The sequence below is a fragment of the Pteronotus mesoamericanus genome, unplaced genomic scaffold (assembly GCF_021234165.1).
Source record: "Pteronotus mesoamericanus isolate MK-2021 breed Mesoamerican mustached bat unplaced genomic scaffold, CSHL_Meso_final contig_163, whole genome shotgun sequence".
Classification (NCBI taxonomy): domain Eukaryota; kingdom Metazoa; phylum Chordata; class Mammalia; order Chiroptera; family Mormoopidae; genus Pteronotus; species Pteronotus mesoamericanus.
Genome location: NW_026555064.1, coordinates 6765381 through 6792124, shown reverse-complemented (window position 1 = coordinate 6792124; position 26744 = coordinate 6765381). Strand labels below are relative to the sequence as shown.

The following is a 26744-nucleotide window of genomic DNA, read 5'->3' as shown; positions in this document are numbered from 1 at the left end:
GCAGGAGTTCAACTTGGCAACATTTTATCAACTGAGTTTGAGTTCCAGTAGGCATGTTCAAGTAACAAAATTGATTTCTGTCTACAAAAATCCTATCATGTGGGTGTTTCCACTCTGTTTGAGGGCCTTTCCTGCCAATAACTGACTTCGCCAGGCACGCACACATACCTGACAGTTGGAACAGAAGCTCGGAGGCCATCTTCACAGAGATATCCTGACTGAAGAGGTTTCTCTCTGGGGGCACCCTGCCCTCTGGCATCTTCTGCAAGGGTTCGGTTTTCTCTCGCCCGATTAAAGTGCTATAGCCAACATTGCGGCTGGGTGATATCGAGACATGCGAGTCCTGGATGTCAACCTCCATGGGTTCCTCTTTAATCTTCACCATCTGGGTTTCCTTGTAGCTTTCCGCTGCAAGCAGGTGCATGAAGACAAACAAAAACACCGGAGTGTCTTAATTCGGAACCAAACCCAGTGTCTAATCACCGAGAGGACTGTGAACATGGGGTTAAGCAGCAGTTGGGGAGACAGAGCCATGGCACCCTGGGGCACAGGTGGAAAAACTGCTTGTTTGACCCATTTGGTTTCCTGAAAAAGTAGGAAACCGAGGTCTGCAAAGCTAAGCAACTTTGCCCAAGGCCACTGGAAGGGCAACAGAACCAGGTCTAGGTCCTCAGGACTCGAACGCAGGGTTCTTGCCCAGGGGCTTCCGGCCACTCCCATGGACCCCTTCCTCTCCGCCACGCTGCTTTCAGAACTTACAGAGCAGACGGTACACATCCGTCTTGTTTTATAACTCAATTTCGATGAGTCAAGTAAGAGCTAGCATATAAAAATAATGATTTTCTCCCTCTGTTTTTAAAGCTCTGATCATTTCTTTTTCTTTCTCTCCTAGGGCACCTAAATTAATAAAGGATAAATAGAGTTGATTCAACTAAAACATTTACGCCTTGCTGGGAGCTACTAATCCTCAAGACCACCTAGGAAGTTAATTGCAGCCCAAGGATTAACACTTAGAAAAACAGCAATCTTACAGGTTATAATAACGATTCGATTTACTGACTATTCTTGTTGTAGGTGTGAATGTTCAATGTTTGGTCTAGTCTGAAACATACATTCACTTTGCAAGGCTGGACTATCTTTATTTCCACGTGCCCCTTAGAGTGAACAAAAGAACATCTTTGAAACAAAGTGGCACAATTAGCCCAGCCATTAATTTGGGTCACGCTTCCAAATCAATAAGCATTTATTAGTATCTACTGAGCATTCCAGACAACACAAAACAAATAGGACTCAGACAGACAGACAGACAGACAGAGTACTGAGTTGCATGGTGACCCCCACACAAGATACGTGTATGTCCTAACACCAGGAACCTGGAAATATAACCTTATTTTGAAATAAGGTATCCTCATAATGAACAGAAGAGGACAAGACATGCACACAGTGGAAAAGGCCACGTGAAAAAAGACTACATGTTTGTGCCCGCCCAAATTGGTATGTTAAAACCTAACCCCCAGTGTGAGGGTATTTAAAGGTGGGGCCTTCAGGAGGTGTTTAGGTCACTGGGGTGAAGCCCTCGTGAGTGGGGTTAGTGCCCTTACAAAGAAGATCCCACAGAGCTCCCTTACCACGTCCACTGCAAGGACACAGTAAAGAGATACCTTTCTATGAACCAGAAAGGGGGTTCTCACCAGACACCATATTAGGACTCTTTGACCTTGGACTTCCCAGCCTCCGAAACTATGAGAAATAAATTTCTGTTGTGTATAAGCTGCCCGGTCTACAGTGTCGGATAACAGCCGCCCAAACACAGAGACAGAGACTGAAGTTGTGCAGCTGCAGCTAAGGGCCGCCTGGGGCCGCCACAAGTTGCGGGGAGGAGGGGAAGGTCCCCCTGGAGCTTTTAGGTTCAGATTTCTGGCCCCTAGCCTGTCTGGGAATAGTTTCTGTTGTTTTAAACTACCGACTCCGTGACAATTGGTGATATATGAATGGGTGGATGGATAAAACAATAAAAAAATATAAAGTTAGGGGATGCAAAAGGGGAAATCTCATTGCTGCAAGCTGGGTGGTCAGAGAAAACTGTTCTTTCCTTGCTAAGTATAAGACAGGTGAAAGTCAAGTACATGTAGGGTTTACTGATTTGCAATAAAGGAGCATTTTTAATTAAATGATTAAAATTATATGGTGTTATCAATAAGCTCTTACATAAGAAGTGCGCTAATTGTTCTTTTTTCTTCTTTTGACATATTACACATGCTTCTCAGAGAAAACGACTTGTTTTTTGTCAGCAACTAAACTGTATGCAACTGTTAACACTTAATTGAGATCCCTTCCCCCCTTCCCTATCTCTGCCAAGCTGTTTTTTTTCTGTATGTCTGTGGAGTCAAGTTCACTGATTCAATCATGCTGAAAAAACCCAAAAAACAAAACAGCAGCAGCAACAAAAAAACCCTCCAAAGCTTTGCCAGTGACATGTTCAGCATCCATCCATCGAATTCTTCCTGGAGTACTGGCCACACCCACTGCCCCCTAGGGATCTGCTGCCCTGACAGCTAGACAGCCCATTGGAGCAGCCACAGCACTCGGTCTCCTCTTTGTGTTTCCTCCAAGTACTTTTATTTGGACAATAAACAGTGGGGTCCGTGTCACAGGTACATAATGATGTCGCTGAACCCTGCAAGGCATGCTCCAGCCTGAAGACAAACACAGAGGAATACTAGAAAGAGATTCATTTAGTTAAAAAAATCGCTCAACAACATACAGAGCGAAGCTAGAAAGACGCTCCGTCATTTATCCTTGCCCCTCTCCCCACGCCCTTCCCACAGCTTTGCCCCTGGATTAAAAAACATCTGGCTATTTGCACCACTGAATTTAATGAAATCCATTTTTAAAAGCTACTTGGGGTGATTTCACGTATGGTTTCCATGAAGTGCTTTCTGCCCTTTCTTATGACGACCCTTGACCTTTCAAAAATGCTCAAAATACTGACCACTGATAAAACCCTTTAGCATTCTTAATGTACCTGATGGACTCCAGACTCCCCGAGAGGAGTCCTCAAACGGACATCTCAATGCGCACGACATAATATAATAAATATTTTTATAGTCCTTGCTCTTCTAGGCATAATTGCCAAGGGCTTTCTTGCCTTCTTTTTTTTTTTAAGCAGCGTTTCTCACCCTCAGTGCGGTGACATTTGGGGCCAGGTACTTCTTTGTTGTTGGCGACTGTGCGGTACATTCTAGGATGTTTAGCAATAACCCTGGTCTCTACCCACTAGATGCCACTGTCACCGTGCCCTAGCTGTGACAACCACAAATAACTCCAGATATTGCCAATGCTGCCTGGGGAACAAAATCACCCTAACTGAAAACCATCGCTGTAAAGTCTTTGCCACATTCTAGTTTTCAACCCCCCTCCTCTCAAGCTTAATCAGCACCCACAGCTTCAAGGAAGAAAGAAAAAGCTCCTCTCATGGTGTAGCCTATTACTTTTGTTTTTTATGGAACTTACTGAGGTGACATTTGTTAATAAATTATACAGGTTTCAGGTGTACAACTCCATAATGCATCATCTGTATAGTGTATTGTGGGTTCACCACCCGAAGTTACGTCTCCTTCCATCGCCACGGATACCCCCTTTTACCTGTTCTCCCCTCCTCCCACCCCCTTTTCTCTGAAGTTGTAGCTTAGGATCCCTTCTCACCAGGAGTGGGGACAGGCTGGCCTAAGATGCAGGAGGCAGGTTGAGGGGACAGGGTGCCCGTTAGAGGCCCCACTGGGGCCCCAGGCCAGCTCTCTCCTTTTTCAGCCTGGGGTGTCCTAACAGAGCAATGGTTGAATGAATCATTTCACCGTGTTAGCGGTGACGCCCACACCCGGGAACGGGTCTACACATTCGGGATTTTATTCTTTCCCATGATCTTCCCCCACCACGCCCATTATGAATCCTTGTAGACTCTTCCTAAAATAACAGGATGAACATCAATTTTACCCCAGATGGTTTATACTCTTATTCCAAGAAAGAAATTGGCACATGGAAAAATATGGGAGACCGTGTTAGCAACAGGTTATGTCTGGGAGGTGGGCTGCAAATGGAATGTTTATTTCAATGCTTATTTGTATTTCACAATTTCTCTATAAAACGTATGGATATTTTGTCATTACCTACCTCTTTTTTAATGATGAAAAACAATTACATATGCCCATAAAAAGATGCTGTGTCCTATTGAAAAGTGATTAGAATGCTGTGTGCTGGGGGCATCGAAGAGTGGGAGAGCTGTCGGTGAATCAGGTAAGCCCTATTCAAACCCTGCTTGACAATGGGGTGGGGCAATAAGAATGCAATGATTCTGTCTTTTCTACCTTCATACACGTAACAGTACTAGCTAGCAAGCTGTGTGATTTCATTCATCAGTCATCTGGTCATTCCGTAATCTTTTAAAAACGTCCACTATGTGCTAACTACTAAGATATATGATGTGTGACACAGAGGTAAATAAAACATAGTCCTTGCCCTCAAGCAGTTTAAATCTAAATGAATGATCAGACAAGTACAAACAGCACACGAATGCAAGAAGTAAAATTCAAATGCAGTGTGGGAAGAGGAGTCAAGGAAGACAGGGAACCGAAGCACAGAGGAGGGATTGTATTCCTCCCCGACGGTTCAGGGACTATCACTTGTCTGGTTTGGCTGCAGGGCCACTACCGAGCGGTGGAACTGGTACTTTGAATAAGCAGGACTCCTAGGGTGAAAACATGAAAGCAACTCTATTTTTTGTAGTCCATTGTCTCTTTAAACCTGCCTGGTAGGAAGAGTCCCTCCCCTCTCCCTGGGGGAAAGCTCAGGCAGGCCCATACCTGATAATTCTTAGATGATACAAAGCCTTAAAACCCCTTTAAACAGCAAAACAGTCTCGATTCAGAGTCCAGAAGGCCCAATTCCATGTGCTAATTCACAGCTGCCACGTTCCTTTGAAGATCAGCCCTTCCTGCGGTCTGGAAGAGTCTGCTGCTTACCCATTACAAGGGTGGGGGTGCGGTGGGGGGAGGGGAGGAAGTGTGGCAGACTCCCTCTCCCTTCCTGTTGCCTTCTACCCAGCACACCAGCTGCCCTTTCGGACCCCAGAGAAGGGCTTGAGAAGGAGCCAGAGAGAGGAGTGGGGACATGAGGAAGGACTTCCTCCATTCTCCTGTTCCAGAACGATTTTACCTTTTTCAGGTCAGCAGAGACTTAGAGGATTTGGGCATGGGGTCTTCGAAGCATTAACTTTGGGATCTCCGCTGCAGTCCCCTTCACCCGGCTGAACCCCCTCTTGTCTGGGGTCACTCATCTCCTCCGCTGGCCTCAGGGACCCTCCTGCTCACTCTCATGTTCCGTTGGGTTGAGGGGCCATTGATTCCCTAGGCAGCCCCACTGGACAGCATTTAAATCAACACCCATGATGCCAGACCTCTGGTGGGAATTTGGTCTCTGCGGGGGACACGGGAAACAGTGTCTTTTGTTTGATCGGACAGAGAGGCCCCATGCAGCACAACTGGCCACCAAAACAGCTGGCCATCCCATTTCCCACCCTCTGGATTTCCCAGGCAAATGTCAGGCACCCATCTACCAGGCTCCCCAACTGAGCCAATCACAAGACAGGCTTGCCGGAGGGTGTCCCTTAAGCCATGCTCTCTAGATTTGGGACAGGAATACAAAAAGTTGGGTTGGGGAGAAATTTAAAAAAAAATTTTTTTTCAGTTCTGTTTTGGTGACATATTTATGATCCCTGCAGGAAGTGGAGCTCCTGGTAGCTTACGGGCAGCCGTAAGGGACTCAGCAGTGATGCACAGAGAAGGTGTCCTCTGAATGGGGGTCTGGGTGAGGTTGGAGAGGGGAGGTGGTGGCGCACCGGCAGGGGGTGGAGGTGTTACCATGTATTCCTGGGGAGAAGGTGGACAGAAAGAACTGGGAGAAGAGGTGGTGAGGGTGGTCCAGCACGGTGTGTGCCTCGGAAACCCAGAGAAGACAGGAGAGGCCTCCGGGCACTACCACGAGAGCCCCCTGCCTCCTCTCGCCCCCAGCGCCGCTGCACCCCTGCCCCTGGGTTGCTGCCCTCCCACAAGGGTTCCTTCCCTCGGCTTCCATCCCGCACAGGCCTCAGGCCCACGGTCTCCGCACCAGCTCTCAGTCCTCTTCCACGTGCCTTCACGCGCCCGCAGTGCTGAGATACCCAGCTGCCTGGACGTGCCGTGTGGCTGCTCGCCTCATTCCCTTCTTAGACACCCCAATTACACCTCCCACTTCAGATTTCAAAACTGTTTCAATGTCCCCTCCGTGAGCGGCATTCCCTTCTCTCCCCCGGCGGGCACTCTCCCTGCTCTGCCCCGCCTCTAGATGGTACAGACCTTGCGATAGTGCAGTCACCACAATTATTATTTACAGTTCACTTCCCTCTGGACTGAATTGTCGGGGGGGAGCTGGATGCGTATTTGTCTGTCACCCCCAAGGCTTTGCACAGGGCCCAGCACATTCGATGCGTTTCATGTATGTTAGCCATGAAGCACTGCACACAAGAGGCATGTAATGCTGTGCTCCCCGTCCTGACCCCTCAGTCTGCCAGATACTCACACATGCTATGAACTTAAACACAGGACACGAAAGGATGACACACTGGCCATGGCACAGAAATAAAGAGTAGTAAGTGACCATTCTCTCTCTCCGGACTGCTCACTGTCACGGTCCTGAACTACAAGTGTTTTAGAATAACGAGAAGCTTCAAAGGGCCTCTAGAAGCAATGCCAACTTCGCCGTGTGGGACCAATTCCTTATCTAGAGGGGTATTCTTGTCAATCAGAATAATGAAAATCTTTCATCTCCAACTTGCCATCCTCGATGATACAAAGTTCTTGTTGGGCATAAAAACACTGTCCGGGTATGAAACTCGATTCCTGTAGGTGTTGGGTTCATTCCTTAACAGTCTGTGAGCAACACTGCAGGCGGGAAGGAAGTGGCGTGAAACAAAGGACCAGGAACAAGACATGAGATGACATGGTGACATCCTATCGCGGGGCCCGTCATTCCCGGCATCTGATAAAGGCACGTGCCCTTGTTCCTTCCTTTTCTCTTACTTGATCGTGCCTTCACCAAAATCAAAATGGAATGAAGGGTTGGGCTGAGTTTCTGTGGCGGCACAGGGAGAGACAAACACCCAGCAGAGGCAGGGACGCAGGCACAAATGAAAATGTCCTTCCTCAGAAGCTGCGCATGGTCTTCTCAGCACGGGGATGAAGTTGGCCTTGGGCTGGCACCTTCCCTCACCCTGGGCCAGGAGCTGGGTCCCCAGTGAAATGGGGACCATGGAGCTCCATCCTTGTGATGATGATTAGGAGCCTTATGCTTATATACAGAATGTTATCCTTCCTGTCCTCTTTCTTCCCCTACCCGTCTCTCTCACTCTACAAGCTACAACACAGAACAGAAGCACAAGCAAACTGGGGCAAGTGGTATTTTCTTTAAAAGATTGGGCTGTCATAGCCTTCTCCGTGGGAAGTCATATATAAAATCTCCTTCTTCTCTAGGGGGTAGCCCTGGGCTCCCTGGCACAAGGCTCAGCGTCTAGTGGTCCTCGGCGGGCAACGGCTCCCCGGTCCTGCTCAGAGCAATGGAATCTGAAGCTGAGCCTTTCCCACTGGACCCAGTAGTCATCTGCTCTTGGGGAGAAAGAGAGGAAGCTCTTTCCAAGAAGGAAAACATATTTTTCTCTGGAAATTTTCCTTATATACAAGAACCTTCGAGAATAGCATTTTTGAGCCCCTCCTTCTTGGAACAGTGGAATGGAGGCTGGGTCTCTGGAATGGATGAGGCTCATGGTCTCCAGACGAGGAGGGAGCAGGCACAGTGGGCAGGGGTGCTGAACAGTGTGAGGCAGGGGAGTGAACTTTTTCCCCCTCCCTCTATTAAAAAAAAAAGAGTATTTTTCACCCAGAACTGCACAGGTAACTGAGGAATCCATGAGACCAAACCAATATCTAAAAGAAATACAAGCAAAGATCTGCACAAAATTAAATAATGCATTAAACAATTAGTTAAATTATATCATCGTTCCAGGTTGGTAAAGCCAGTCTTCATAGTTATAAACATAAAATTAGGAGAATTTTGTTTATGATGATGGGGCCATGTTTTTTGCATGTCTCTTCCCTTTCTAGACATGCACATAACTATATTTTTGATCCCTGAAACAATTTCAAAAACATTTTTTATCAGAACTGACCTTTGGAATTGGAGCACCAAAACCATAAATTAATGAGCATTTGCCTTCTATATCAGTATGCTACCTGATGACTTAAGAAGGGAATGAACAAACATCTGAAGAATTACCAATGCACACTAGAATTCACAATTAGACAGAAGCAAGCAGGGGGTCAACTTAGAATCGAGTTCTTAAAAGCACACAATGAGCAGCCCCAGGTGTTCCATTTCACTAGTTTGCAAAGAACAAATATGCCCTAAAAAAAACAGAACTTGAACTTAAGGCAATAAAGAGTTAGTGAGATCTGGAAGTTCTCTTTCAGGGGTCCAAGAAACGCATTTTCCGTCAGGGCAAACGTACTTGATTCTTTATTCTTCTGTCGCTTTTTAAATCGGTCTTCACATCCCCAATACCAACAAGCAATGCGACAGGTCCTTGGGCATTCGTTACTGTTTTCAGAGTTCTACAAAACTGGGCCCAAGGTTGCAGCACAGATTTTGGACTTGATTCTGGGTAAGATACTGCCTAGTGTTAAGCTGCATGGGAAGTTCCTGTGATATAAAAGGAGGTCTCTCCGAGTGGTCACGTGGAAGGTGACCACAAGTCTGAATAAGTCCTACTTTCCCCTGTCGTCCCTTTCACTTTTTTCCCCATTTCACTTTTGTCGAGATGACAGTTCAGAGTGTCAGAGGCCCTGGGAGACCAGCGCCTGCCATCGGCAGCGATGTGGAGTTGCTCAGTCATGAGCTGCTGAACCCTGAGTGTCCTGGTGTTAATGTAAAACCTCTCCCAGTCATCTTGTTTTCTTTTCATTTGATGATTTCATTGGAAATTAGCTAAAGAGGTGTATTTAAACTATGTGTCTGCCATTTGGTAACATTCCAAATGATCTCATTTTTTAAAAATTAACCTATTTTTTCATCTAATGTCCAGAATATACTTTTCTTGTCTCATATTTAAAAAAAAAAGAAAAAGGAATAGGGTCAATTAAAGTATCTGATCTAACCTTAAAGCTATTTAACATCATTATCCTTTGCCATTTAATAAATGTAAGCCCTGTTCACCTCATTTATTGTGATTAATGGGCCTTTCTATATCTTCCCATGAACGTGAATGGAGGGGGTGGGTATGCACGTGTAGGTTTTAAACAGATTTCCTAAAAGATTCAACAGAATTCCTGCTGACATAAAAAAAAAATTTGCCAAAAAGCAAAGTCTACCTCTGTCAAGTGCTTTATGTCCAAAGAGGGGAGAGAAGGACGGAGGGGGTCCTTCATGCCCAAAGAGAAGAAGGGGCAAGCAAAGAGTTTTATTTCCATTACTGAGAGTTTCACAGAACTTTTTAGGTATTTTCCACTAACAGATGGTAAAAAGGACTTTAGTCTATGCAGACAGTTTAAAATGCTTTTCTTAGGTGGTGCTAAATATTACTGAATCATGTCAGAAGGGTATGTATCTCTGCCGAGAAGCCCCGACGGCGCCTCTCCCACTGGTCGCTATTTCCAGCAGGCAGAGAAGGGCTGGCGAGCGTGGTGCAGAGGGCAGAGTGTCCCAGCGCACCGGAGACCAGAGCCCAGGCACGGCCGTCAGCAAGAAAGGGGTGCCCACCCAATGGGACGGGATGGGAAGGTAGGCTCCATGCAACGGAGGGCACCGTCTCGTTCACCTTTGCATCCCTAGCACTCAAATTGGGGCTTGGGAAACAACAGGAGCTCAATAAATATGTGTTGAATGAAAGAATAAATTAGAAAAATGGAAAAAAAAAAAAAAGAAAAGAAGGAAGACCTTGGATAATAACTAGAAAGATAGAATGAGAAGTAGAGGAAAGCTGAAGTATAGGGTTCATTTAAACCCTAACAAATCTTAACATATTTTTGCCAAAAAACAAGGCCCTAATAGCCAAGGATAAATGAGGCTTCGCCTTTGATAGGGCCCAGGCCCTAGCATCATGCCTGTGGGAGTCTTTGAGCAGAGGGCGGAACTATCAGATGGTGGAGAATGATCTCGCTGGGCTCTTAATTTTGCCCCATGGATTCTTGGAGACGCAGAGTGCATGAATACCCTCACCAAGCATTTTGGCTGGGTTTCAACCTTCTTCTCCACATGCATTTTTTACATAAAAGCTACTTACAAAAGTAGCCTAAGTGACTCATTTTAATTTCCCTTCCTCTCTCTTCCTGTGTCCTCTCTGGAGCAGGTGGTGAGGAGCAAAGAAACAGGGGAAGAGGGCACCGGCCCTCAGCTGAGACCCAGGCCACCACGCTGATCACCCACGGTCTGGCACGCAGCATGAATACGTGAAGCTTTGGGTGCCTCTAAGGAAGCTGAGACGGAGTCAGCTAGGAAGAGCTTTCTAATGTGAACAATGTTTTAGGAGAAAATATTTTCAACAGTATTTGGATGGGATAAACAAGGTGCAAAAGGTTTTATTTAGCACAAGTCATTGAAAGGAGATAACCATCTGTCTTGATTAAGCTATCCTCCTGGTCCCTAGTTTTCTTCTTCATTCCCCAGAGCGCTTTTAAAAAAAGGCAGAAGAAAAATGAATATTATCTACATATTACCCAATGTGTTGGCTAAGAAAGCATTGATGAATTCCAAGCGAAGATTCCTACCAACATGCAGAGACTGAGAGGGAGGGGCGATGATTCCGATCCCAGAATAAGCCCCCCAAGTCACTGCAGTTTCACAGTCCTTATTAACCCTTCGGCACAAACTCAGGGTGGTTTAAATATGGGGGCGATATGCATATATGAGTGGAGTAAACAGCATAATTATTAGGAGGGAAGGCCAAGATCCCTCCGCTTTTCAGTCCTTTGTCTTCCTATAAGAACAGTAGAAGCCATAAAGGAGAAGAAGCAGTTCCTTTCATGAAAGTGTTCCGTTCTTGGGCGAACATGGACACTCCCCTGCCCAGTGACAACAAATGGTCCCGTCATTCTCAGGGGTTCACATGTGCTGAGTGGGACTTGGCTGCAGCAAACAGGCTCCCTGGCAGTGGGGGAGGAGGCCCTTCTCCAGAGGTAGGTCTGCATGATCAGCCTGTAACCCAGATGGGCCCAGGATCCATGGGTTTTAATTATACATGCTAATGTACTCCTTGTTTGACGTGAGTAAGTGACAGGTGAAAGGTCAATGCACTTCACCTGTCACATAGTGGAAGAAAATCCACTACGGAATGAAAATGTTTTCGATCTCTTGCTGAGAAAATTAATAGTTGTGCTCTCCCTCCCAAGACCTGAACTATGGTAACATTATAGCCAAAAAGCTTGGGGGCAAAAACCGTAAAAAGCTAGAGTGGTAGAGATGACACGAATGCATGGATAAGGGGCCCAGCTTCACCCTGGCAGGGAAATGCATCCTGAGTGAAAAATGGAACAGAATGACTAGTTCCTCGAATTTTTGCATCCGCATTGCAATTGGGTCCCTCAGACAATAAAGCTTCTTCTTCGGGTTGTCACCATCAAGTGGTATTTACGAACGGCCCCTGTGTTTGTGCCACTGCTTGTCGTGTGCATAAGGGAGCACCTCTAGTCTTTGTACCAGAAGACAGGAAACCACGCAGAGATACAGGAGGAGGGTGCGCCATCCCCACCTGCAAACGCACGTCCTAGGTGTCGTCCTTCTTGTGCTCAGCACTGTGAAAGAGGATCTGGAACCCCCCTACCACACCCTACCCCACCCCGCACCCCCTACCCCACAGCCCTGCCCTCAGCCTTATAGCTGTGCTCATACCCCTCCCTCCCCGGTCCAGCCAAACAGGAATGAATCTCTAATGAAGGTGGAGCTAGGAAATTCCTTTCCCCGTTCTTGCCTGGTTTCTGGGAACACAAGCCAATACAAATTTTCGTGGCTATATTAACATACGCAGCTATGCAACAGGGAGATAATAATAAAACAAGTGCCCTTTGAGTCCGGCCTTTTTGGGTCCCAGGCCTCAGTGTGGGAGGTGGAGGAAGCGGGGTCACGAAAGCAAAAGGGTGGCCTGAGGGCTGAGGACTCTGAGGGAAGAGGGGGTGCAGGGGCACTGGCTGTGGGGTGTGAGCTGGCGAAGCCCCCACGTGAAGTGGGGGAGCAGCAACAGCCACTCAGGTGTGTGGGTTCAAGGATCTGTAAGCTGTGCGTGAACTTACAAAATACACAGAGGGCTTACTCGTCAGAGTGAGGGTACCACCGGTGACGACGGGAGAGGAGAGCCTGTTAGAAGCAAGGCCCCTTCACCTGCTGGGCCAAGGACGGCCCTGCAGAGCTGTATCAGCCACCCCGACTCCGTCCTGCTGAAATGGTCAGGGAAGGGACACTGCTGTATATCTGGGCTTAACAAGGTCTAGGTCGTCAAGAAAATAATTCTCTGGGTCTATAAGCATCACATTTTTATCTTATTAAAGTGATCAATTCCTTGTTTGTATAGGATAACAGTTTTCACACTCCAAGCATCGTCCATTCTCACTGAGTTCTCAAGTGTCAAAAAAAAAGGGAGTCTAATTCCTTACTTAGATTTAACTTTCCCAAATATCCCAAGAGTTGCTTAGGATACATATGACAATAAGCAAAGTCATCCAGACAATGAGTTGTAAGCCCATTGCCGGTCACATTCATTATAAATCATTAACAAAAATGACACAAATATTCTTTGTCATCAGCTGAAGCGCAGAATGCTACAGCAAATATTTACATCAAAGGAGTCAACTCTGCTATGGAGTTATTCATCCAATAAGCTAGGTTTTGTCATCTTTGTATATGAAAATTAAATGCTTGCTAATATAAGTAAAGACAGGCTTTCATTTTAATGTTAAACAAGTCTCCATTTTTACCTAATTTTTAGAATTAGGGAAAATATAATAACTCCGTAATTATCACAAGCAACAAAAGAGAGATAAATTGGACTAAGTCAAAATTTAATATTTTTTTTGCTGCAAATAATACTATCAAGTAAGTGAAAAGATAATCAGCAGAATGGGAAAAATTTGCAAATCATGTATCTGATAAGGAACTTATATCCATAACACATAGGGAATTTTTACAACTTAGGAGTAAAAAGATAACTCAATTAAAAAGTGGGAAAAGGACTTGAATAGATATTTTTCCAGGGAAGATATATAAATGGCCAATATGCATATGTGAATATGCTCAACATCATTAATCATCAGTCAAATGCAAATCAAAACCACAATGAAATACTAGTTCACACCCAATATGATGGCTGTAATAAAAAAGAGACAATAACAAGTTTTGGCAAGAACGTGAAAAAAAACTGGAACTCTTTATACATTGCTGGTGGGGATATAAAATGGTACAGCTGCTTTGGGAAACAGCTTGGCAGTTCCTCAAAATGTTAAACATAGAGTTACCATTTGACCTAGCAATTTCACTCTTAGCTATCTACCCAAGAAAAATGAAACATATGTCCACAAAAACACTTGACAAATGTTCATAGTAGCAAAAGTTGGGCAACAACCCAAATTTTGTTCATCAACGAATGAATAGATGAACAAAATGTGGTCTATCCATTTTATGCCTGTATAAAATTATACCATTTTATATCCTGTATAAAATTAATATTATATTATTGCTGAATCCATTGCAATAATATCCAATGGAATATTATTTAGCCATATAAAGGAATAAAGTATTGATACATGTTACAACACAGATGAATCTTGAAACCATTAAGTGAAAGAGGCCAGTTAAAAAAAGATCACATATTTGTATGATTTAATTTCTATGACATGTGCAGAATAGGCAAATCTATTGAGACAGAGAGTAGATTAGTGTTTGCCTAGGCCTAGGGGAGAGGGGAGTGCTAAGAAATGTCCAGTAATAGGTATGGCGTCTCTTACTGGGGTGATGAAAATATTCCATAATTGGATGTGATGGTGATTGCACAACTCTGTGAATATATTGCGTTGACAAGAAAGTTCGTTTATCTTTTTCCATATGATGGCTCTAGTAGTGCTTAGTTGTCTTTAATTTCATTTGAAACAATTTTGTTCGATTGTATTGTGAGAGCTGTCATATCAGTGTGCATTAAAAAACTTATCAAAATTGGTGAATTTTTGTACAGCCATTTTAATATTAAAGATGGAAGAAAATATGCAACATCTTCAGGATATTATGCTTTATTATTTCAAGAAAGGTAAAAATGCAACTGAAACGCATAATAAGATTTGTGCAGTTTATGGAGAAGGTGTTGTGACTAATCGAACGTGTCAAAAGTGGTTTGTTAAGTTTCTTGGTACAATTGACATTTTGGCCAAATAATTCTTTGCTGTGGAGCTGTCTTGTGCATTGGAAGATGTTTGCACCCCTGGCCTCTAGAGGCCAGTATCTGGAGATAGCTGACATACTCAAAATATCCAGATCTATGAAGTTATTGGGGAAAATAAAAAATGTCTTCTATTTTATGGAAAAAACTAAATGGACTTTTATGCCAATCCAATACTAAAAAAACCATTGAATACTAAAGTGAAAAAACACTTTAAATGGGTAAATTTTGTGATGTGAATTGTATCTCAACAGAGAGATTTTAAAAAATGGGAAGGTGCTTAAAAACCAGTCCAGAAGTCACTCTAAAATGTAACAATCTAAAACATAGAAATTCTTAGAAAAGTAGAGTAAAGGGTTCAATAAATTTCTTCAGGTGCTCAAATAAAGTTGAAGTAAAAAAAAGTATTTTTCAATTTCAGACTGATTAGACTATGCCACTTTAACAGTACCGTGCATTTGACAATGTGATAAACAGACAATATTAACATAATAAGTAAACTAAATACTTTTCTACCGATACTCCTACATCATCCTCACTCTTTCACGTAGCTTTGCTACCATGTCACCTGTTCACTTTCGGAGTGAACTTTGCTTTCAGCTGTATGGGAGCAAACAGAATCTCAAGGAACTAGATACAACCAGGCCTCCCATATCTTCTTGCTTAATCAAATAACATAAGTTTGAAGAAGGTAAATGTAAGATGACATTAGTATAAAACTGAAACACCTACTTGCCTTTCTTGCAGATTATCATTGAAGTCCTACTGCTTATAAAGTTCGATAGATTATGAATTTCCAAAGGAAACATACCAAATGGAACAGTGAATAATTTTTGCCCTGAGAAGTTATTTAGCTAAAATCTCTAATTTATCTCAAGGAATCCTTTAGAATAGAAGTGTCCCCAACATGGTCTTTGATTTATTGGGAGTGAGGGGAAGATATTTCCTCCTAATAGAGTGCCCGCGTTGCCTGGGAATAATCATGAAATTTAATAGCAAAGAACACTGAAAACAGTTGTATTATCTGAGGCTCATAATCAACACTCTCTTAATTTACTAGGTACCTGTCCCCTTCTAAAAAAGCTTCCCAGGCACCATTATTTCACAATAAATTAAAAAGAATCTCTACTCGAGAGATAGTTCTTTTGAAGAAGCAAAACGTACATTCAATAGACCTTTGTTCTCTGTCAGCTTCAACCTAAGGCATTCTTTTCAGATGAACAAAACTTATTTCTCTAGTTAACCGTATTCTCAGCTCAGTGCTTCTCAAAACTTAGCTGTCAGAATCAACTGTAGGCTCGAAAAAGCCGCAGGAGTTCAGCCAGGTCCAGAGCAGGGCTCATGAATTCGCATTTCTAAGCACCTCTCCTTCCCAGCCTGTGCTGATTCTGCTGGCCTGCAGGTCACGCCAGGAGAAGCACCTTCTCAGCACATCCACAAGCTGGGCTGGCTAGGCAGAGCCCTGGCCGGCCATGTCTTCTCTGAGAGCCTCCCAGAAAGGGGACATCACCCAAAGGCCAAAACACACTGATGTTTAATATTTAAATAACAGCAATCGCCACAATCTGCTCCTCAGCTTTTGTGATTCATACACATCGTTCATCTCACACCACTCTCTTGCTTGCCCGCCCAAAGATGCATTGCGTTTCTGGGGATTCTTCTCCTCCCATCAACTGTACGTGATGGTGCTGTGCCTGCCCAACATGCCCTCATCCCAGATCCAGAAGTGTCTGCTGGGGGCCCCCAGGCGGAGAGGGACGATCCGCTGGATTTCAGAATTGAGAGGAAGAAACATCTGTCTAGCTGCTCTTTTGAACTCAGAAGCTGTTCTCCATCAGTAGCTGTTGGCTGGGTAACAGAAAGAGTACAAGAGAGAGGAGGGGAAGTGGTGGGGCGGGGAGAGCCTCCAGTGCCATCCAGCTCTCTCATCCCTGGCTCCAGTGGAGGGCCGGGTCCCTGCCCTTGGGTTTGCCCCATGAGTAACCCAATGCCATCTTCTATTCATTTCCCTTTCTTGTCTAAACTGGCTGAGAGGATGTGTTATTTACAACCAAAAGAGCCCTAATTAAAACTGCTAATAAAGTCAATCTTCAATACTTCTCCTCTCTGCTTCAGTTCACCCAGAGATTACATTCACCCCAGAACTGCATCTTACCCAGGTCTGCCTCCTTCTAAATCCCTCAGAGCTGAAGCCCCAGCTTACTTAGCTGATTCCCTGTACTCTACATCACTGTGTATTTCAAAGCCATGGCCGCTTGGATTCTTCTGCAAGAGGCAATTATAATGTATATTTCTTTCCAAGACTAGGTTGGGATAAATGAATATAAATCAAAAATGAATATAAATCCACTTGGTGCCCTTTTTTGAGCATAGAAATAAGAAAACCAATAGACAGGTATCAAATTAAGGTCTGGACATAAAGTTTTATTTACCATGTTGGATAAATTTAAATGTTCAGTTTTTCAATAATGTTTCTGAAAAACTCCAGCTATCCAGCTACTTATTTTTATGGAATTCAAATTTTCAAATCATTGTTATCCACTTCTAGGCACAACCATATATACAGAACATTTTCTGTAACATCCCCATGTAAACCTGTGGCTCCCCAAAGGGAGAAGACAGCAGCTCTTTATCTTTGAATCTGGTTACTTCTCTTAAAGCACAACAGACAAAGCAGATACAATTCTGTGTCACTTTTAACACTAAGTCCTATCTGTGGTAACACATCCGTTCTATAAGTCTGCAAGTTCACCAGACACTACAAAACCAGAGCCTAATAGTGACTTGATTCTCTTTGTCGAATGTCATGTATGCTCTGTGTTGAACTTTGGCATGCTGGCCTCCTCAGATCAAGGCTTCTGGGAATTATCTTTGGCAACTACCCGCTCAGCAGAGAAGTCTGATTACTTTGGCTGCCTTGTGTCCCATAACAACAGGTAGTCACAGGCGTCCAGTGGTTTCCTGGAGAGGGTTGCTTTCTTTATGGTAATCAATTTCTTTGGCCCAGCTGTCAGGCACTTGACTTCCCAATTAACAACTGAAATAGAACTTGAGCCACAGGAAGGAAGAAAACTCAGATTTCCCCAAACATGCAGTTAATGAAAAATTTAGTCTAGTCCCTAACGCATCTGTGTTTTTCCCATAAAATGCAAATGTCAACCTGGAAAACAATGTACCTACAGAGGTGTCTCCACATAGCAAAGTTTCACATGCTATTTGACTGGGCCGTGTGCCCAATGTCCACTAAGGAGTCATCATAAATTAAAACTGGAAATGAAGCAGCCAAAATTATTGACTAGTTTCCTCTTATTAATTCAATGAAAAGACCGAAAGGGCCTTAACTACTACAGATCACAGCTTCTATTCTCCAGGAAATAACAGAGAAGAAAAATCCTTTCATTCTACATCTTAGCCGTTAACTTTGGTCCACACTGAAAGAAGGAAATGAAAATGTATGATAATGCATGGATGCCCTTTTTTTGCCCAACTCTTTTTTTTTTAATCCTCACCTGAGGATATGTTTCCGTGGCTTTTATAGGGAGAGAGGTTGGGAAGGTGCAGGGGGTGGGGAGAGAGAGAGAAACATTGATGTGAGAAACATCAATCGGTGACCTTCTCGTATGGGCCCTAACTGGGAATTAAACCTGCGACCTTTGGGCTCACAGGACGATGCTCCATCCGAGTCATACTGGCCAGGAGTCGCCCAACTCTTCCTAACCAGAAGTGACAGAATGACTGCAGAAAGGCTTTGGGGTCTCAAGGGCGGCGCACCTCCAGCCACACTGACTACCCTGCATAGATCCTTTGGGAACTGAATTGCCGTTCTATCTGTGTCTAAAGAGGGACCGGAAACAGCTGGAAAAGGCAATCTGAAGACGCTGACAAGTCCTGCACTTGGATGTCTTTCAGGGCACGAACACGGAAGCTGCTAAATTTACAACTTGAGGAAAGACAGAGCAGCCAGGTTTTCCTGAGGGCCTACCTTCTTCCAAGAGCACTGAGCTGTCTGTGCTTAGAAACGCTAATTTCCACTGTAAATCTAATAAGGGGTGAGCCCTGTTCACCTTGAGACTTGGGAATGATGACATTTATTTTAAGACACTTGCCCTTATGTTGGACTAACTTGGAAATTTCTTTACAGTTCGCCTGACCACAGTCTGCCAGAGTGCAGAAGCGTGAAGTTCCATGTGCCTGCCAGTCACTTATTGGATGAATCTCCTTGCCCTGAACTCCGCCTGACCAGGTATAAGCATCCAGAGGGGAGGGACTGGGATACGTGTTTTTTCAACAAGGTCTCTTACATGTAGAATGCTAGGAACATTTTTCAGGGCAAAAAATAGTTACCATATTTTGTCGTGTTTAATGCACACATTTTTTGCCCGGATTTTTGAGGGAAAAATAAGGATGTACATTATACACATGTAGTGCTAATTCTGTATCTATATAAGTGTTTTTAATTCTTTTATTTATGCTTATGCATTGAAAGTGTAACTCTAGAAAGCAATAATGATATCTGTATGCAAAACAATACCCTGGAATATAACTGATTTTGTTTCTAAATATAAATAATTGAATTAAAAAATTAAAATGAAAGATTTTTTTCCCTGAAAGTTTGGGCCAAAAATGTGGGTGCACATTACATATGAGAGTGCATTATACATGGCCAAACATGGTATCTTAGTCTTCAAACACATTTCCCACTTCTACACCAGGAAGCAGGGCAGATGTCCTTTGGAAATGCGACTACGCCATCCATTCAACTATCGTTTAACCCCCTCAGTACAGGGGCTCAATGAAACGCAACACAAACATTTAGAAAGGCCACTGCTGTCCACAAACATCATCAAATGTGCATGGTTGCATAGCCATATTCTATTTGAGGGACTTCATTATCAATTTCCAACTTCATTGTCTCATCATCCAAAAGGATTAAGAGATAAGGTTTTCCCGAGAGCACATCTTCCCTGAAATCTCATTTTTGCACATTATCTTTCAGTGCCACCCAGCTTGCTCTGCCCACAATCCTGGATGCACTGCAAACTCTGAAACAGAAATACTCTACCCCAGAGTCCTACCATCGGAGGGGACAAACGTCACTGTTAGAAGAGATGAAGTCACTGTAACGTGAAAGCTGATGATATGGGAAGGAATCAGAGAGCTGTGCAGCCTCTCTGAATGGACCGAGAAAACAACAGATTACTCCACGTCACCACGACCTTTTGACACCAAAGGGAGCGTTCAACTACCGTATATGAAAATATGTTGGCTTGAATATCATTTTTTAAAACTTTCAGCTTTCACTAATCAGCAGAATCTTGCTAGACCTCCCATTTATAGGAGAAGCTGCCCTACAATTGCAAAGTTTAGAAAAGCGAGGCTATAATAGGATATAATAATTGTATTGTTCTTTACCTATACAAATCATGTTCCCCTGAAGTTCCACTGCCTTTTGAATTAACACCAAAGGAAAGAATTCTTAACCCCACCAACTGGCAAATACAGGAATTTCAATGTTTCTGATGCAATGGCTTTAAGTAAATCACTCTTAATTTCTTACCTCCAACCTACTGGTCAGCGAGAAACACAGTCAGATTCACTTATGTAATTACACAGGGAAGTACCCCCCCGACTACTATAGATCTTCCATGCTTTTATCCTCCAACCACAGCAAGTTACAAACTGAAAGCAGCTTTTGATTTCGATTAGCATTTTGAATATAGTTTCTAAAAATTATCTTCAAGCAGTAGTGAACTAAATAAAGATGGGGTATGACTTGGTCAGTAGAAGTATTAATAAAACTTTTTTTTCCATGTTCTGAAAGTCACATCTTTGAATTTAAAAGACACTAAATGTTTACCTGTTCCAAAGGGAATGGGGCAGATAGGGAGCTGCGTACATAAATTTTAAGTTATAACCTGTTTTGCCAACATCTGACAGTCTAGGATTATATTTAGACACTAATTAAAAAAAAGCCATTCATATAAAGGACTAAACTAATTATTGTAATATCCCATCATGAAATTTTCTATTCCTAAAATCTCATTGCTACTCTATGAGTAATTACCTCAAGTGCCATCTCAACTGCTCAGTAGGTTAAGAATAATATTTTTAATGGTACTTAAAGGAAATAAAGTATAAATACACAAAAAATGCAAGGTCCTCTCTTAGGAAAAAATAGATATTCTGATCACTTAATAGCAGTGCTTTGGATGCCATTAGAACCCATTTAAAATTATGACCTACATCATCTGAGCAGTGTTTTCCAGCAACTTTCAGTCATAGTCAGAAAACAAAGGTTGTATTTAATAGGACAGATACCCAGCTCACATTCTAGAAAACAAACTCACACATACACGACAGGGGAATTTAAGCCAAGTAATCCAATCACTCCTGAATTCCCAGCAATAAGGTGACAAGGCTACCATCAGGCTAATCACATGCCATGCAGGAAGCAGCCCGGTGGGCTTACAAGTGAAATGATTCGTACGCAAACGTTTTAGAGTAAATCAAGTACCTGAGAGTTTCATGAGCAGTTCCGATGCTGCCTTGACTGACATATCCTGCCTTAGCACACTCCCCTTCCCTTCCTGGGGCTTAAGGGTGTCCTCAGAGATGCTGGCGGCTGACACTTCAGATTCCGGGCTGAACACATAGCTGGACCGAGGCAAGGAGGTGCTGAGGGACTCCTCTTCCTTAGGCTCCTCCTTCACTTTAAAGTTAAGATTCATGGGCTCCTTCTGATTCGCAGCTGTCAAAAGAAGAAAGGGATTATATATATACATATATAGAGAGAGAGAGAGACAGATATAAAGGCCGTTCCCCTCAAAGCTGTCCCCAACTTAACGAAGGATGGATGCAAAATCACATCGTGCTAACAGCAGGAGGGACCGCAACCCAATCGAAATCGGCTGAGCCTGGGCACGGAGATACAATACACTCCATGAGCACATGGGCTTCTGACTCGGAACCATCCTGTTTTAAAAAGTGCTGATTCTACAAAGTGTTTGGGCATTTTCTCTTTGGTTTCTCTCACCATCTTCTTTCCTGTATATGCTATTGCCTCCCTGACCCGCCTGCACTCTCCCCGCCTAATCTGTCACAGGATAATGCCTTCCCGTAGTTATTCTGCCATAAAATATTGAATATAATAAACACGAGTCAGAGGCAATACCCAAACTGAAAACCTGGGTTGGGGTGTGAGGCAAGGATGGAGAATTTGCCAGAAAGAAAGGCTCAGACTAGAGATATATACTTTCTGCTTTATTATAAGCTGATGCCACTGACACACATACAGGGGGACATGCACTTGACATGGCTTTTTGGGTCCATGTCTGCAGCCCAAGTCATCTCTGAGTCCATCGCGGGCATTGTTTAAAGAAAGCATATTTTAGAATAATTTCAGATTTGCAGAGAAGTTGTAAAGATGGTTCAAAGAGTTCCCATACATCCTTCACGCAACCTCCCCGATGTTAACATCTTACCTAATCACGATGCCTTTGTCAGAGCTAAGAAATTCACATTACTGTGATCTAAAATCCAGATTTTATTCGGATTTCACCAGTTTTTCCACTTATGCCCTTTTTCCATTTCTAGCCTGGTTTGTTGGTGCGGAGTGTGTGGTCAGGGCAGAGCTAACTAGCCTATTATGGGATGGACTCTATGGCTTGGCTATAACATACCACTAAACTGCATACTACCCGGGAAAGACCAAGAAGGAAGGCAAGTATCCTCTACTACCACTCGCGACTTTCATTGGCATCTTGCTACCCATTAAAAGGCCACATAGTAGGAACTTTTAGGTTGGTTATATTGGGTGTGTTTGTCTTTTGAGAAAGAAGATCTTGTCCTAATATAGAGTTCTTAGTAATGCTTATTAGAACAGGCCTTAAACCCATTCCTGCTTAATAAATAAAAGAAAATAAACCCCCAAAGCAAACACCCATTACCCCTTGCTCGCCACCTGCTCCCAGCCAATACTCAGACACAAAGTCCTTTCTTGCCACCTCATGCCCCTGTAAGAATGTTTATTCTGGAATCACAAGTTCATACAGACCAGCATGTTTGGAAAACTGGAGTCGAGAGGACCAACATGACATTTGGAAGTTTTGCTACCAGAGAAAGGAAGAGCTAGGACTAGAACCTAGTCCACGGGCTGCCCATCCTGGGTCCCTTACCAACCTCCATCACACCACTCCTCCACCTCTGGTCCCTGTGTTATAACAACACTCATGTAACTTGACCTTCAAGTCTTTGCTAAAATACTTCCCAGTGAAGTCTGTCCTGTTCGAAATCACAAACTCCTCCCCAGTATTCCCAATTGCTTGCTGTACTTTAATCTTTTTTCCCCAAAATATTTATCAGCTGATAACATACTGTTAGAAATTGATTTGTGTCCCCTTCCCCTAAATTCATATGTTAAAGCCCTATACCCCATTGTAACTGCATGTGGGGACAGGAAGGTAATTAAGATTAAATGAGGCAATTAGGTAGGACCCTAATCCAATGTGACTGGTGTCCTTGTAAGAAGAGGAACACTCCTGAGGACAAAGAGAGAAGGTAACCATCTTCAAGACAGAGAGAGAGAGAGGCCTCAGGAGAAATCAAACCTGCCACCACTTTGACCTTGGACCTCCAGCCTCCAGAAGTGTATAAAAGAAATTTCTGTTGTTTCAGCCACTTGATCAGTGGTATTTTGTTATGGCAGCCCAAAGAGACTGATCACATACTATATAATTTTCTTATTGATTATGTTCACCATTTATGATCTATTCCTCATGAAGGCAATCATCTCTGTTTTAACACTGATGGATCTCGAGTGCCTAGAAAAATGCCTGGCACATAGTAGGTGTTCAACATATATTTGTGAATGGATAAAGTATGTTGGCCACAAATTAGTGACATCAGATGGTGCTCCACCATTACCTGTGGTCAAGAAAAACTAAGACTCTCAAAATATCCCACCAAAGGCAATTGGAAGTGCTCTCCCTGGGTCTGTCATTAGACTGGGGATAAGACGTTAAACATGAAGTTAGGAGCTTTGCTGCCAGACTACAGCACTCACTGATGTGTCTTTGAGTAATCACTTGGACTCTGGCATTGCTAAAGGAGGAGTCCAGACATCAAGCAAACTGCCTAAATCCAACCCTTTGGGGACAATGGCATCAGAATCTGAACCAAAGGGAACAAAGATGGTTTCTACAGCAATTTGCAACAAGTATGCATTTCTGACCTCTACCCCTCTACCAAGACAGTGTGGCTCGCTCCTAAGAGGACGTTAGTACATTTCTCCCCTTTCAACCACTTCCTGGGGGTTGTGCTAATCATCCCCTAAAACTTCTCTCTCTGTAAGCCTTTCCTCCGGGACCCTTCATAAAACCCTCTGCCAAGAGTGTCCTCGCCAGTCACGACAGCATCAAGTAGTCGATGGGCTGTTAAGTCTGTGACTTTGATTCTTTGGGAAGGAATTATATAAAGTGAATGGTTAGTTATGTTTTTTAAATTTATTTATTTATTTATTTATTTTAAGAGAGGGGGAGGGAGAAAGAGGAAGAGAAACATCAATGTGTGGTTGCCTCTCGAGTGCCCCCCACTGGGGATCTGGCCAGCAACCCAGGCCTGTGCCCTGCCTGGGAATCAGACCGGCGACGCTTTGTTTCACAGTCTGGCACTCAATTCACTGAGCCACACCAGCCAGGGAGTATGGTTAGATATTTTTTTTAAATGCTTCAGTGCATCTTTTATTTTAAAGCTTTTTAAAAGTCTAAGGTGAGGCTAGGAAACAAGATAAGAAACTCCTGGGGCCCTAAAGGTAAATCTCAGGTTCTAGAGAGGGCCACCATTATTATACTGGTGCTCTCTGAAGATCCAAGCAGCTTCTGGGAGTAGTTGGAATACATGCTACAGAAGACAAGGGGAAAAAGATATTTAGCGCTGTTAGCGCAACCCAGGTTTAACAGAGTGTCAATAAGACACTTAAAAAAACAAACAAAAGGCAAGCTGAATGTTGCTGGATTATAAATTTGCAAGGCACTTTCTACCTGGTTTCCACTCTAACAATGACAAGAATAGCATAAAACTAGTAACGTGCTGGGGAAATATAAATAAAGATAATGACGTTGAAAAAGCATATGGGAGACACTCATCTGCTCAAGTTTTAATTTTAATTTTAGTTTTAAGGAGTGAGAAGCCACTGGGATAAAACGATACCAAGTTTTTCATTCTAACAGGCAGACATTAGTAAGTTGTCAGAGAAACCCCTCTTTAAAGTAAGATGTATTCAGTTCTCATGGAGATTTCTGCCATGCACCCCCCCTTGAGGAAAATTCTGTAGAACTTCCTTAAGGGCCATGATTGGTTTTAATAATGCATACAACTTGCATTTCAATAGGCACACAGGAATTAATTCATCAACCACCAATGATAGGGATAATTATTATCTTCATATTAGAGGTGAGGAATCTAAGGTCCCAAGAGGTTATCAGACTGACTACCCCCCCGCCCCTAAAAAAAAAGAATTGCAGAATCTCTAGACTCCAGGGTTTCTGGCTGAAAATGCACCCAATCTCTCTCTTTTCTCTCCAAGACAGCCCAGGCTTCTTAAGAAAGATGCTAACCTTTGCAGTTGGACGGTGGGCCTTAGGAAATAAGTGATATGGAGGAAGTAAACATTGTTCATGAGAAAGGGAAGGATGAGGGATAACCTGGGAGGAAAGAATTTAGTGAGGAGCTGAGAAGAGGGTGGAAGGGGAGAAACAAACCGCAGCCTCACAGCTTCTCCTCTGCTCTGGAGGTTCCCTCTGGTGAAGGAAAATGGCATTTTCCTTGAGTTTAATGAGCCAGCTCTCTTTCAGTTCAGAGTCTAGCAATTTTGCAAATGCTGAGCTGTTACATAAGAAAGCTAGACCAATGAGAGTTTTATTTACCACCTCACCCTAAACCCGAGCCAGAGACTCTCAGACCTAGCAGGGACCACAGATCAGTGGTTTCCAAATAGTGTTCCAAGGAACCCGAGTATATGCTTCAGGGGTTCCAAATGCTTGTTTCAAATTTAAGTTCCTATGATTATTTTTAAATTAATATAAAATTTAATTTTAAAATGTGCGCCCCCAGCTGCATTATAGAAGATGTCACTGGAGACCACTAACATGCTAACTTGTGCTGGTTAAGTTAATTCAGTTTGTGCATCATTTGTAATGCAGTTTTTTCCTGCTAGTGTTAGAGTTCTAGTAATCCATCATTAATAGGGAAGGGCTTGGTTATGTACTGATCTTTCCAATAATTCACAGAGGTGCATGTGTCTCCATGTAAAACTATACATTTAGGGGGCACCTGGAGCCCACAGGCATCCGTGGCTCAGGCTTTCTCACCCTCGGCACCACTGGCATGCTGGGCTGGGTCATTTGCTGTGGGAGGCTGTCCTGCACGTGCAGGATGTTTAGTGGCATCCCTGGCCCTTATGCACTAGATGCCAAGAGCACTTCCCAGTTGTGACAACAAAAAATTCCTCCAGACATTGCCAACTGTCCCGAGGGCACAATCCTAGTTGAGAATCACTGCCTTAAATTAGTGGGAGGACAGGTTCAAGTGTATCTGCTTTGGTGAACCTTCTGATATGTCTGGATCAGTCATTTAAAGAGCACTTACTATGGGCCAGGGAGTACACTAAGTGTTCACTTGGCTTAATTTTTCTGACTTTGACAACACCCCTTTTTGCAGATGAGGAATCTGAGACTAGAAATTAAATAAATTTCCAAATAATAGTTAACCAATAACCAAGTAGTTAATACAAAATGATAGATGGCTTTGGTGCATGTGGGAAGTTTCAGGTGCTTCTTGCCTGCCATTTATTATAAGGAATGAAGGCAGTTGTTAAATATTGTCAACTATGAAGCAAAAAACTTTCTATTCTTCTTTCAAGTAGCTGAAGACATTTAAGTGAACGGATCTTGAAATCACAGGGTGAATTGTTTGAAATCTGCCCTCATTTGCAACATCTGCCCTGTGTAAATGGTGTTTCTTGAAACTGCAGTCAGAGAAATAAATGTAGAAATATACTAGGTGTTAATATGGCTAAAAGACCTCACCTGATCATAACCCTGACTTCACATTTTGTGCTTATAAAATAGCAACTTTGTTTTTAATGGCTTAACTTTTTAAGTAAATAAACATAATAAATATGAATTTAAAAAGTAAAGTTATATTTAAAAATATATATCCTATGTGTTTTATGTATTAACTTTCCACTTAA

General features: G+C 43.2%; 1 protein-coding gene across 1 annotated transcript in view; it reads right to left on the bottom strand.

The window, feature by feature from the left end:
• The window catches only part of ZNF827 (zinc finger protein 827), a 154924-nt gene that overhangs the window by 71063 nt on the left and 57117 nt on the right, over window positions 1-26744 (bottom strand). Inside the window, exons 5-6 of the mRNA XM_054562789.1 lie at window positions 21012-21245; window positions 169-408 (exon numbers count right to left, since the gene is read on the bottom strand). Of these exons, the coding sequence (XP_054418764.1) occupies window positions 169-408; window positions 21012-21245 (474 nt within the window). The remainder of the gene's footprint in view (window positions 1-168; window positions 409-21011; window positions 21246-26744) is intronic.